The sequence below is a fragment of the Anomalospiza imberbis genome, chromosome 5, assembly GCF_031753505.1.
Source record: "Anomalospiza imberbis isolate Cuckoo-Finch-1a 21T00152 chromosome 5, ASM3175350v1, whole genome shotgun sequence".
Lineage (NCBI taxonomy): Eukaryota > Metazoa > Chordata > Aves > Passeriformes > Viduidae > Anomalospiza > Anomalospiza imberbis.
Window position 1 is genome coordinate 61,807,594 of NC_089685.1, and position 13,803 is coordinate 61,821,396.

A 13,803-nucleotide genomic window follows, 5' to 3' on the forward strand; every position below is an offset into this window, starting at 1 on the left:
ACCTGTTCTTCGTCTGTGGTGTTTGAAAGGTGGCAAATGTGCATTTACCTACGTGGTATAGGCACTTTTATTGCTCTTGGTGTTAATGTTCAGAACCTTAGTTTAAATTTATTAAGATTTTCTTCAGGCACGACTGAATGTTGGGGCAAGGGGGTTGGGATGTTTTTGTTTTGTTTTGTTTTTTCCCTGTATAAAATGGAAGTTCTTTTGTTTTGAGTGAGTTTCACTGTCAAAAACAGCTGAAGTTTTCCATGTCCATTCCATTGTAGCAATGTAGCTGATACCTCCTTTGGTTTGGGCACCTATTAGTGTTGTTCCCATGCTTTTTGAATCCCTTGCCCTTACCTTTTGGCTCTATTTCTTTTTCTTATCTGTACCTTGCCCTGTAGGTGTGTGTTGGGAAACACTACCATCCTGGCTGAGTTTGCCACAGATGAAGAGGTTAGTCGCTTTTTGGCACAAGCTCAGCCCCCTACACCTGCAGCAACCCCGAGTGCACCCGCAGCGGGCTGGCAATCCCTGGAGACAGGACAGAACCAGACAGATCCAGTTGGACCTGCTTTGAATCTCTTTGGTGGGTCAACAGGGCTTGGGCAGTGGAGCAGTGGTGGCGGCAGCAGCAGTGGGGGTGATCTCACTGGCGCTTCATTGTGGGGGCCCCCAAACTATTCTTCAAGCCTGTGGGGGGTCCCAAGCGTAGAGGATCCACACCGAATGGGCAGCCCTGCTCCCTTACTACCTGGAGACCTTCTGGGAGGAGGGTCGGATTCAATCTGAACTTAGAACTTTCAACTCTGACCTCGTGACCTTTTTTGGAACAGCAGCAGCACTAACTTGACCTTTTTCGTTTTTTTCAACTTGCAATAAATACATTTATAAAAGGAAAAAAGAAAACGGAGAAAGAAAAAAAGGTGGGTCATTGACAGACTGTCTGAGCACATAGTTGCCTCCCTTATATAACTTCAGTTTTTTCGTTTGGAATATGAATCCAAAAAGAGAACATATCACTCTTGAAATACTTGAATCGTGAACGCCAACTTAGAAAGACAATGTGAAGCAAGTACACATACCATTTAAATTTAAACAGAAAAAATTAAAAAAATTAGTTTCTAGTTTTTCACTTTTTCATGTTATACGGAAGTTGTTGCTAAGAAACATATATACTGAAAAAATAGCTTTTTAACTTTGTTTGCACTGGGTGTGTTTCCGTCCTTAGGTCTACCATGTTGGGTTGGGGTTGGGGAGGGGTTCAAAAGAATAAGGGTGGGGAGGGAAAGACTTGACGGAGCCTCACTTTAAAAACAAAACAAAAAAAAAACCTAGAAAAAAAATTAAAAATTAAAAACCCACAAAAAAAAAACAAAACAGAAAAAACAAACAAAACAAAAAAACCAACACTTTGTGATTGGCTGGTTGATAAGTACCAGTGTGTTCTGGCACATGTAACTGCCCACGTGTGCTTGTTTCTGTGTGAGTGCGTGTGCACATGTTTGTGTGTGTGCATTTTTTTCTCTTATATATATAATCTTGAAACGCTGCATTGCTGATGGTCTACGGGCTGGCTGGCCATCTGCATGTCTTGATTCTGAAAGCAAGACAGGCATGGTGGAGTCCCTGTGGCTGAAGCGGAATCCAGTTGGGCTGGATTAAAATTTGTCAGTAGATTTTTTAAAATTCATTTTAGCAGGGTGCTATCTCAAATTTGCAGATCATACAGAGTGGATAGTTGCTTCCTAGCCCTTGTTCTAACCCTGTGGTAGAGCAGAACACTGCCATATCCAAAGGATTTGGTGAGAGGGGAAACAATGTTGTCTTTTGAGTAGCAGTATCTATATTTATGCCTGCATGTGGGGTTTTTGTACTGACTGAACCCTAGAGTATTTGTTATATAATGCAAGCCATTTATTTCTTCCAACAAGGGGAAAAGAAGAGGAAAGAATACATTGCCATTTTTTGTGCAGATAGACAAATGTTCTTTTTCAGTCTCTTGCAAGCTTTAGTACCTTTTAAAAAGAGTGTTTCTTTTCTCCCCAAACCTAAATCAGCACCTGTACTCATTCTAGAGGAATCCATCAAAAGCTTGAAAAACCAGCCCGACCAAATTAGCCTTTTAGTTGATTTACTGCTTCTACTAAAACTGACAAAAAACTAAGTGGTGTCAGCAAAGTGCCGGCCAGCCTGCCTCATCTCCTGAAAGCACATGCAGCTAACTCCTTCCTGCGTCCTTCATGGTGAGCGTTACCTGTGCCAGGCCTTGGTGTCATTACAGCGCCAGACCATCACTGACAGAAACGTTTACTTACGAATGTTCTTAAACCAGTGTGTACTTCAAAGGTTTCCTTTTGTTTCTCTGTGTTGTGTTTTTTCCTGTGTACGTGGTTTTGCTTAGGGAGGTATATAACTAGCAAAGATTTTTTTTTTTTTAAAGAAGTATTGCACCTTTTTGTTTTTTGTTTTTACTTTTTTTCTGTACTGTTGCTTTTTACTTTCTGTATTTAAGGAAAGGTTTGGGGTTTTTTTAGCATCAGTGTAGTAATATTCTGGGCAGGATAGGGGTGACCTATAATCCACAGTGATAGCCAGTGTGTGCGTGCATGTGTGCGCTGGGAACAAAACTTTTAAGACCTGTTGTTGTGAAAAGAGTTGTAGCAGACTTGAAGGAACATCCCTTGACACAAAGCCAGAAGCCTTTTGTGAGGGTGGGGCCGGGGGAAGAGGGAAGAGAGATGCTGGTACTTTTTCCATAAGTGCTAGGACTTCCATGCAGCATTGTCCAGCTGTTACACTGTCTAACAAAGTGCCGACCTTCTGTACCAGCACATACCTGTCCATTCCAGCCCTCAGAGGGAGCAGTGCTTTATCAACTGGAGAAGGGGGGCAGATAGGAGAGTCTGTTTCTTCAGTGTTTTCATTGAAGGATTTGACCATGTCTGATGCATTTAACACATGGGTTTGGTGGGCAGAAGCAAAAACAGATGCAAATCATGGGGGGGAGGTTGGTGCACGCGTGTGTGTGTGTGTGTGTGTGTGTGTGTGCCTGTGTGCTGGGGGTGGGAGGGAAGGGCTAGGGAATTACATGGCTGTTTAATTTAATTTGCCCTTTCTATGTAAGCCCCAATGTCACAAGGAAGACTGACTGAGGGAAATGCTGCATATACACATGCCTGTAGATTTGTATGCAAAGCGTTATGTGGTAAAAAAGTATGAGTAGGTTTGTATTTGTTTAGTAAACTGGAGTATGCAGCATACTCTGGCCCCTTTGGAAATACTTTCCTATCATGTCTCCTCCATCTATGCCACCATGCACAAAGAAACAAAATGCTCTCTTTCAGCTCCTGCTAGCTGGCTAGTAACCCTCGTGTTCAGGCATCTGTACAGCTTTGTTTCTGCTCAAAGACCAAGCACGCTCGGACACGCAGAGCAGGTTCTTAAAAGTCCTGTGCCAGCAGTACTTCCTAGTGAAGCACCTTTGGCCTGAGCAAGCCAGTATCTGTTCTGTCACATGATTTGCTATACATGCTGGTTCATTGCTGTGTTCCACCCTCACTTCTCTCTCCCAACCTGCCCTAAGGTCCCTTTTCCTGCACTTTGGGCTAGTTAACTTCATTGCGATACTACGGTGAAAGCCGGGTGCTAGAGCCCCTCTTGTTTACAAGACATAATGAGGGATTTGAAATATTTAAAAAGAAAAGCTAAATTGTTCTTCCATTGTAAGCTTAAAGGGAAAAAATTAAAACGTACAAAAAAAAAAAAAAAAAAAGACCAAAAAGTGCATATATATATTTTAGATGAAGACTAACTCTGGGAGCATTTAACAGTGTTTTTGTTTTTATTTTAACATTTTATTTTCCTGCTTTAAATTTGCAAGCATTCTCAGGAATTCTAGGGTAGGAAGCCAGTTTTTTGAAGATGGTTTATTTAACCTTATCCTAGATAGATGGCTGTTTCTTGTTGATAAACTTTTACAAGTTCCTGAATCTTCAAAATGTTTGAAAGTTTTTACTTTAAAATAAAAATGCTAAAAAAAAATAAAAAGAAAAAGAAAAAAAGAAAAAATCTCCAAATGTTACTGTCAAGCGAGGGATCAAGAATTTTAAAGACTTTCTAAATTAAGATACATTAAGAAAGCTTCTCAATATCAGCAACAGGAATTCATTGCAATCTTAAACAATTTGTGGGAGAAGGGTTATCATTTATTGTGCTTTGTTACTCATGCAGACGTGTGCAGTTGCATGGAGAAGAGAAGTGTGTGAATGGAAACCTATATTCCCTCTCGATTGAAACTAAATAAAAATATTCTTTCAAGCACCTTTTTGAAGCAGAGTGAAAGTATAAACGTTATTAAAATGCAGTAGAGTTTAACTGAATCCTCAGTTAGGACGACTAGCAGGAAATACACGATGGTGCTTCTTTGAACCACTTCTGAGCAGTGCTAAAGAAAATCAGTGCTGACAGAATACTCAGTAATGAAGTAGTTCTATTAACCTGCCTTTTTCAGTACAGAAAAAAAAGAATATGGAAAAACTCCACAAAAATGTACGTTGGAAATCAACTTTCCTGTTTTCAGCTACTTGGTCAATTTAATTCCCCACTTGGAGATTTGCTGCTTGCTTTTCTTCATCCACCCCACCTCCCAGTCTTTCTGTTTCATTTTATATGAGGGAAATAGCTGTTAAACTCCTCTGTTCACCCTGTTGCTGCTGGCTGTCAGGGCTTACAGTCTTGAACTTAAGAGTTCAGTGTTGGGATGGCCAACTTCTGCCTCCCAGCTCTAGGGGTCAGGGGCTTACTCTGCCTGAAAAGGCTCGGCTCAAACCACAAAAACCGCGCTAGTGCCTTGTTACATGCACCCGCATGCCCTACAGTAGGGGAGGGGAGGGAAGACGAGGCAAAGTGAGGCAGTGTAGTCACTTCGTGGAAATAGATGTGCCCGTTCTTTAGGGAAGAAGAGCATGCCGTGTGAGCAAGTCGTGCAATGAGTTACTTAATAGTAGTTGAGGTAAGTTGTTATTATTATTAATAAAAGAAATCAGATGCCAAATTCTTTCTCATAGCAGCTGCCCAGTGTTTTCATGTTGTGCTGCGTGTGCATGTGAGTCTATTGAAAATAATGCATCAGTAGTAATAATAATGTGCTTCAAAAATCCTGCCGTGGGCCAGTAGGAGGGTTTACTTAGAAAGTTTAGGATTCTATTTTATTTTATTTTATTGGTTTTTTTAATGAGAGAATTTGAGTGCTTTGCCAGAAGCTGTGTTTTATCAAATTATCAGTGTCCTAAAAGAGAGGAAACCATAGCATTTAGTCAAAAAAGTTGACAGACTTGACATTCACTTGGAAGTGGATTGTGATTGACTGCTGAAGGGTTGACAGTCATAAATTTCAGCAGTCTGCTGGGTCCAAACCTATTGTAGTACAACAGTCTGCTCCTCGTTTCCTGAATGTGCATCCTGTAAGTGTTAGTGACTGTCTCCTCAGTGACAGTTTCCCTACATTGTCAAAGTAACACTCATCTATATTCCAGCTAGAGTTGACAGATCTGTGTGGCTTAGTCATGGCACTCCCAAGCATTGCAAGTGGTGTCTGAGAATTGTGCTAACCAGACTCAGCTGCTGGGGACACCCGTTGCTTAACGTTGTAAAAATTCTGCTACCATTTGAGCTCCAAACAGCGAAAAGTCAGCAGGCATTGATGTTAGGATATTTTCTGGGCTTTTACAAAACTGTTCCCAGGAGGGAGTCATTGGCAACATCCTGTTTAAACATGTTGGCAAGGTAGGGAGGAGAGGCTGGGGAAGCACAGCTTGAAATAAACTAAGGGCATCTCTTTCCAAATAAAAATCCAGCCACTTTGCTTACCCTACCTTGCAGTGTCTATCAAGCTGAGAGTTTTTAATCTGTTTGATAATTCTTTGCTCCATTTAAGGATTTTGTCTTAGCAGTGACAACAGAGTCTAGCAAGCAAAACAAAGTGTGGTACAGCTCAGAAACCTGTGTTTAGACTTCTGACATTCATTTTGGAATACTTGCCATCTTTTCCCATTGTTTTTATGTTTCTACCTGGACACTTGCCTAGCAGTCTTGAGAGTGGGGGTTTTGTTGGTTTGGAGTTTTTTTAGAATCAGGATGTCAGGTTTTTCTTATATTTTTTTTATTGTGCTTCACATTTAAGTGGCTTTTGTAATAAGTAAGAATGTTAAGCCAAGTATGTTTTTACCTCTGCAATATAAACAGGTTGTTTTCAAAGATCTGGATGGGATAACCACCTCAAAGATTAAATAACAATTAAGATTTTATATTAAGTTGGCCTCTTTTTTTACAATGAAATTTCTAAGCATTTATTCCTTAGAACTTTTTACCCTATTTTTTCTTCTTTAAAATGCTGCCACCTCTTCCACTGTGTCCTGATAGTGCATCCAAATAGTACTGTAGTTTTTTGGGGGGAAATTTTGGTTAGGTTGGGTTTTTTGCTTCATTATTATGTTTAGCTCTTAAGTTTCTTATTTTGTTTGTACATATTGTTTTCCTGTTGACTTTTAAGAGGAGCACTGTTTGTATATCTGAGGTACCCAAATTTGACAAAGTCTGTTCAAGGAAATGAGCTGGATCAGAGGTAACATAGCAGATGAGGACCTGTTGTGTTTCCAGTGTGTGTTGCATATATCACCTTTGCTGTAAATCATGTGACCTTAATATCCAGGTTCTCAAATTGATTGAAATGCAGGTTTTGTGGAGGCTGGTTAACATCTCAGGGTAATAGTCCTGATTGAGTAGAAGGTAGGGTTATTTTTTTTTTTCCTAAAGATGTAAAGTTCCCTTGACAGAAGCAGCTTTCTTAATTGTAAATATGCATGCATGCTTTGTGAGCAGGAAATAATACCAAGACAACTATGTTGAAATTAATTTAAAAGAAAACCAATAAACAAATGCTGTTGATGTGCAACTTTGGTCCTGAATCTTAAGCAACATACGCAGAATCTGTTGGTTTGTCTAAATTGATGTTGCACACGGTATCATTTCAGTTCTGTTGTTTATTTGCCACTGTTTTGCAGTTCTAGGAACTGATACTGTTAGATCATATGGTCATTCCCACTGTGATCAAAATACAGCTATCTAAAACCCAAACTCTTTCTTCCCTTTCATCTCCAGTACTTGGCTTCCACCTGTGGCAGAAGGATGGTAACAGTAATGGGGAGAAATATGTGAAGTTTCCCAGTGTAGGCAGAGTTGGTACTCCCTGTTGTCCTGAATTCACATCCAAACCTAAACCACAAAGCAACTGTTAGGCTGTAGGAGACCTGTTGGTTGGACTAAATGACAGGAGCCGAACTGGAGATTTTTAGCAGCTTTGCCTAATCCATGTCCTTCACAATGTTCTGCATAAGCATCCCATAACTGTAAATACCAGTATTGCTGAATTTTACCAAAGTTCCCTTGCAGTAGATAATAGGAAACAGGTCCATTTTGTAGTGACTCACCAAGCAGAGCTTTGCCTACTGTAGACTTTAAGGGTCTGCCTACATTGTTGTCAAAATTGAGTCAGGGTCCTGTTTAAAATTATAGCGCTCTACTTTGTGATGTTACGTGACTTTAAACTTTGTGATGTAGTAACTACAGCTTCTGATCCTTGTATGAAAAGTGATTTGAGGTTTCATCTGTGCTACAAAAAGCACCACAGCTCCTGGTCGGTTGGAGCCTACTTTTAAAACTTGTCAGGCCACAATAGGTGCAGTTTCATCTGTAGCATGCAGCAGACAACATCTGTTTGCATTAACAGTTTGCCTGTGCGTTGTTCTTCATCGAGCTATGCAGGAAAGCTTTTCTCTAGCAGTCTCCCAGAGTCCTAGCAAGCTTCTAGCAAATCAAGTGCCCTCTGCAAAAGAGCCATTTTTGCCCTGTTTGTGTGATAGTTGGGACTGATGACATTCAGCAGTGTTAGGGTTCCTGTAAACTTTGTAGTGAGAAAGGGAGTTTTTTGACTTGATTCTGACAGTCTTTCTGTAAAGTAATACAGAGCACTCCAGGGAAAAAGAAAAAGAACCAAAAAAGGGAAGAATGCATTGTGCCAGCCAGCGTTAAGTATTTAAGTATTTTAGCAGCAAACATTCTTGACTGTGGTGGGCAGAGGGGAAGAGACTGGAGCGCGCAGTACACGCAGACTGTGTTTGGCATGCGGTGTTTCCTTGAGCACTAAATGCCTCTTCTTGGCTGTTAGTGTGTGCTGTTACCTACGCAGAACTAACTTCCTCATTTTTGTATGTTTGTTTTTATTAATTGAGACAAGGTGGAAGCTCCTCCTGTTTCAGATGAAACACAACCAACCATAAGTGATCATTTTCTTCATCAATTTCTGTTGAGCAGGTTGCACAGCTTGTTAGGATAGCTATTTTAGTGACATGGTTATGATATTATATGCTTTCTTTCCCCTTCCTCTCCCTGCCAGATCTGGCTTATCCTTTCTATATAAGGCGCTATGTGGGTTTTTTTGTTTTGTTCTGGGGACATGAGGAAAAGAAGCAAAATGAAGTGAAAGTGCAAGCCAAGGTAGAACAGCCTTACTTTAGGGGGTAGCCTTACAACAGAGCTTTATAGTGAGTGTGCTGTATTCCAAAATATGTAAGCCAAAAACAAACAAAAAAGCATTCATTTATGCAAATAAAAATAAAAGAGGTGTTGGAAGACTTCTTTAATATGTACCTTCTAAAGGTGGAGAAAGGTCTCACCAAGTGACATGTTATTGTGATAGTTCATGCTGGGTCAGTAGGAATGGGTCGGGGTAGAAGCGCTTAATGTTTCCTCCTGTGTTTTTACAAGCAGTAAGTTAAATGTGGCATTTATGAATGTGCCTTTGTGAGTATAGTGACTGTCTAATTGAGGAGACCTCTTGGGCTGGAGGGGAGACAAGGGTCAAATTATTCTTTCAAGAGGTCAGACATTGAGATTGCAGCCCACTGGTCCCTTTTGACAAGCAGCATCATTGGCTGGTCTCTGCACTGCACAATATGTATTCATATGTGGTAGAGATTGGGGTGGGGGGTGCAAAGGGATGCACACAGAAGCTGTTGATAGTTTTAGGCTAGTCTGCGTTGCAGGTTGAGTTTGTATATGTATTATGTGGCTTCTCTTTATGTTTGTGTGCATGAGTGTGAGTGTGTGTGGCTTTGGTTTTTGTAAGCACTGGAGAATTTGAACACAGTGATGCTTGAGACAAATTTATACATGTAGAGAAGATGATGTTTTGTAGCTTCTGTTAAATAGTGGGTGCAGGCACATTTTTACCCTCTCTGCCCGTGTCCTGATAAGCAAAACAGGATTTTTTTTAAACCCTTTAACTTCCAGCACACTTAACGTTGCCATTTAAATGAACAGGGTATTACACAAGAAGAAAAAAAAAAAGTTTTTGAAATGGTGAGGTAGAAGTGTTTTAAAGGAAAAAAATCTGAAGTAATTTTTTGTTTCTTCAAAGCTGTTTGTAGCTAAACATGGGAATCTGCAGTGTCTCCTTCCATTTGTTTTTTTTTCCTAATAATTCACCTCTACGTCCCACCCAAAACATGAGGTGTACAAAATCAAGAGCTGTTGTTGTAGCGCTTTGTAATTCCCACCCTGAAAAGAAACTCCAGTGGGATCCCTCAGCTCTATTCAGGAAGACAAAGAGAGGAGAGACTCTGTAGTTTTCTTTGCTTCGCTCTCATTCCTCTCTAATGGCCTTGAAATGTATTATTATGCAAATGTGAATTTTGATACTGAACTTAAGAAGAGGTTGTTTGTTCTTTTTTCAAAAAAAAAAAAAAGGTCCCATATGTGGTCAGCATTGCTTCTTTATTTTGTAAGTGAATTGTAAACTATGCATTCTGCAAAGGGGGTGTAGGGGACAAAGATACTTTGCTAAACTGTTCAGGAGTTTCTGTGTCCATGGCATATCCATTATAGTTTGGGGAAGTGGGGAAGTGATAACTTTGAATTAAGAAGGAATTGATAAGAACGTTTCTTTTGTCAGAAGCTGGCCAGTGGATAACTGGGCAGAGATTTGAATAACCAATGTTGGCTGCAAAACAACATCAGCTCTCAGCCTTGCACAGGGTGAATTCAGCCACACAGTGTTAACCCAGGGCCAAAAGGGTGAATGGGACACCAGGTCTACCTGGGGAATATCTACCACCTCCTGTGCTCTGGCCCTTGTTAAGCTCAGGAAAACCCACTGCCACAGGCACTGGGTTTTTTTTTATTTACTACTCGTTTTCCATTTCAGCAGCCCTTGTGCTCTTCCGGGAGAATTGGAATATGGCTAGTCCTTGATATCCACACTTCCTTATGCCTAACATTTTCTTTGCTGCTGTTTCTGGTACTCTTCATACAGTGACAGAGCAGCTGTGGGCAGGATGGTGGAGATGGTACTTTCTAGTGCTGATCAAAGCCCAGCTATGAGGACTGTGTATTTTCAGCGTCAGCAGCTATTGGTGTTTTGTAGTCTGGTGTTGCTGCCAGTGACTTAGCACTAATGTTGACAGTATGTGAAATTTTAGGGAAAGTAGACTGATATGTATACCAAGTCCCTTCTATTTTAAATGAACTATCCTATTTTTATTATAAAGTGGTATCATAATGGTCATTTAAAAGGATTTACTTCCTCACATCTCCAGAATGTAATCATTGTGAATTATGTGCATTCCTTGAAGTTTGCTGAGCTTCCAGGAAGACTCTCCTCAGAAAAAATGTAGATCTCACTGCTCTCTCCATCATTATAATAGGGACCTTTTAACTTGACTTTTTCCTTTGTCCATGGTGAACCATGGTACTGGCATTATCTTAGGTGTAATATCATAAACTGAGAGATTATCCTGCCTGTATTCAGTGTTTTCATGCAGCAATTTTATTTTTGTTGACATTCACAGTACTGTAATAAGTAATAGACTTGATGATCACTCTCGCATCTGTGCCTGCCTTGCAGATGTGATCTTATCAGGGTTCCACTCTGTCAGAATGCCTTTAAAAAAAAAAAAAAATCAGAAGCTTAAACTCATTCACAAAAATACCTCGTGGTACATTTTCCCTTCTAATGTAACCTTTTAAATCTTAGTTTTTCTTCTAAACTTGATAGGCTTTTATTTCCATCTGTTATCTCCTTTATAAAAAGATATTTGAATTAGTGGCTTTGAGCAGAGGTTTGAGAAGCCTGAAACTCCTGGATTTTAACATTGGCCATTACTCTTCCCTTGCCTTGGGCAAGTCATTTAACTACTTTGCCTTTGTTTTTTCACCTGTAAAGCGGGGTTGTTAATAATACTTACCTACCTCACAGGGGTTTTGTGAGGATCAACTAGTAATGTTTGTCAAGTGCTTTAAAGAAAAAAGCATGATAGAAGTATTATGAGGTTTCCACAGCAAGATCGCTAGTTCTTTTTACATTGTTTGCTTGTGTGGAGGGAGATAACCCTTTTGATTTTTTCAATTATTGAATCCATTAGACACTCAGATCCTAAATGATAGAAGTTGATAGAGACTCAGTTACTCATACCCTTCAGACTTTATGCCTGTTTCCGTCTTCTTCTCTTCTTTATATAGTTATGCCAGTGTTTCTACAGGTCACATGTCTCCAGTATTTTTAGGTAAGCTTCAACATTGAAGTACTTTGAGCTTGCTGCTTCTTTCACCAGACCACCAAATCAGAAAAAGTTTGTGTACTTCTCCCTGCCATTAAATGGCAGTTTTGGTAATGTCATCTTTTAAGTAGACACATCTTTTCCTGCCATCAGGAAGGGGAAGTCGTGGTGTGTAGTTCCGGAGAGGGGACTGTAAGATGAAGAACCTGGCCACTTTATGCTGCTGCTCCAGGGATGAAGGGCAGAGTAGCTTCCTGTGTCCTTCCCTGAGTTAATTTCAATGTGTTACCAAGTCACACTTCAAATGCAGTGTCTCTTCTTGTCCACAATACACAGAAGCCATCACCTGCCAATAGAACGTAGGAACAGAGAGAGTGATAGTGGATGCTGCTTGTGTATATGCCTTACAACTCTCCCAAAATGTCTCTGGGAGGGTGGTGGGGATGAGGTCTTCATTGGGTAAATCCCACAGCTGTCAGGGAACCTCTGCTACTTTCTCCCCGCTTAATCACCTGGTCCCTGTTTCTTCTTTCTGGGATGTGCGTCTCAGGGATGTGCGTATGAGCCCATGCCTCTTGGAATTTGGCGTTTGAAATATCAAGAACATGGTTTCTGTACCTGAAACCTTTCTGTCTGACACTCCCTGGTCCTCTCTGTCCTGTGTTGCTCCCCGTGGCCTTAGAAACATCTCTCCACTGTTGCCCTACGCCACCCTCTCCATCTCTGCCAGTAATCGAGGTGAAGTGTATACAGTGATTCTGCAGAGAAAGAAGCTGAAGTGATGCAAGTGCACCTGTGGGATTTACACACAGAGGTATCTTGGTTTTCTGCCACATCTGCTCTAAAGCCTGCAGAACATCTGATGCACAGTGCTTTTTCTTTCTCATCTAGAAAGCAGAACAAACAGCAGTATAAATCTGATTATGGTAATTCTGTAATGTTTACTTTAACTGAATGCTAAGTATTTTCCTCAAAGAACCAAAAAAACACCCACCTTCTAACAAAAGTAACCAAATGTAATCTTCCTGGGTGCGGAAGAGGAAAGGGGAGGAGGAAAAGCAGTGACAGGGGAGCCTTCTGATCTATTTTCATCTCCACTGCTGGGCTGGAGGTGTGAAATGCTGCTTTGAGTTCCACAAACATATAAGGGATTATGTTTACAAAGGTAAATGCCTTCTACCTGTTCAGGAAACTGGCTACTGGTGGGCATTGGGAATTTGGCAAGTTTCTCTTCATTGCAAACAAGTAATAGGAGAAGGGTGTGTCTGGAAGAGGAATGGAGAAACAGATTCATTTCATCTAGTCTTCTTGGTAAAATAACGCCCCCTTCTTCTCTCCTTATGGAATGGAGGGATGAGGTGGCTGAACAGAAAATCATTGATGTCCAATATGGCTGGATTAGAAAAGGCAGCTTTTCTACTTTGCACATAAATAGGTAACAGGAAGGTACAGCTAAAGTCCTCTTGCCTGAAACACTGTCCCCCAGAAGCAGACATTGTAATAATAAAAATAGTGGCTGTGTGTATATTGATGCTATTTGCAAGTTACCTGTAAGTGTTTATTTTTTTTTTCTTATACTTGAAATGGCTTCCTTTACTAAACTCTTACCGTAGTTCTGGTTTCTCCCCTCTTTCTATAGTGTGCAGTAAAGAAAATTACAGGACAAATGGGGAGAATGTAGAGGAGATGACACAATGTCTTGCATATCCAGGTTTCATCTTCATTTCCATCCCATATTCTCAGAAATGTTTGAACTTCCTAAGGGTTTTCCATGGACACAGAAACTCAGCACTTTAGAAGGTGCTCTTGTAAGGCTGGCTGCCCCCTTTTCCTCCTTTTCTATATTTTTATTTTACTTTTAGTATAGTGGTACTTAAGATCACTGGTTCACTTAAAAAGAAAAAAAAAAAACCAATAAAATGTTTAAACTCTACTAATGTACAAATAAGCTGAAATGTTGCATTTTATGTGTATTTTTGCCATAGCAGGTACTGTATTTCTCATGCTGGATTTAGAAAAAAAAGGAAAAAAGAAAAAAAAAAACAAACAAAAGGGTGACGTTTTATTGGAGTGTGACAAGTTAAGAGTAATAAAGAATTAAGTCGTCGTCATTTCATTGAAACTGAGAGATGGTGTAATACTTATATATAAGTTTTCTGAAGGTTTTTTTTTTTGCTTTTAAACAGCTTTTTGGTTTTTTGTT

General features: G+C 40.2%; 1 protein-coding gene across 28 annotated transcripts in view; it reads left to right on the forward strand.

Annotated features, from left to right (window-relative positions):
• Nucleotides 1-13,652, forward strand: part of TNRC6B (trinucleotide repeat containing adaptor 6B) — a 130,619-nt gene extending 116,967 nt beyond the window's left edge. For all 28 annotated transcript variants that reach the window (XM_068191327.1, XM_068191331.1, XM_068191333.1 and 25 more), the window contains one exon: nt 390-13,652. In XM_068191327.1, the coding sequence (XP_068047428.1) occupies nt 390-777 (388 nt within the window). In that variant the 3' untranslated portion in view covers nt 778-13,652. The remainder of the gene's footprint in view (nt 1-389) is intronic.
• Nucleotides 13,653-13,803: the final 151 nt, after the last annotated feature.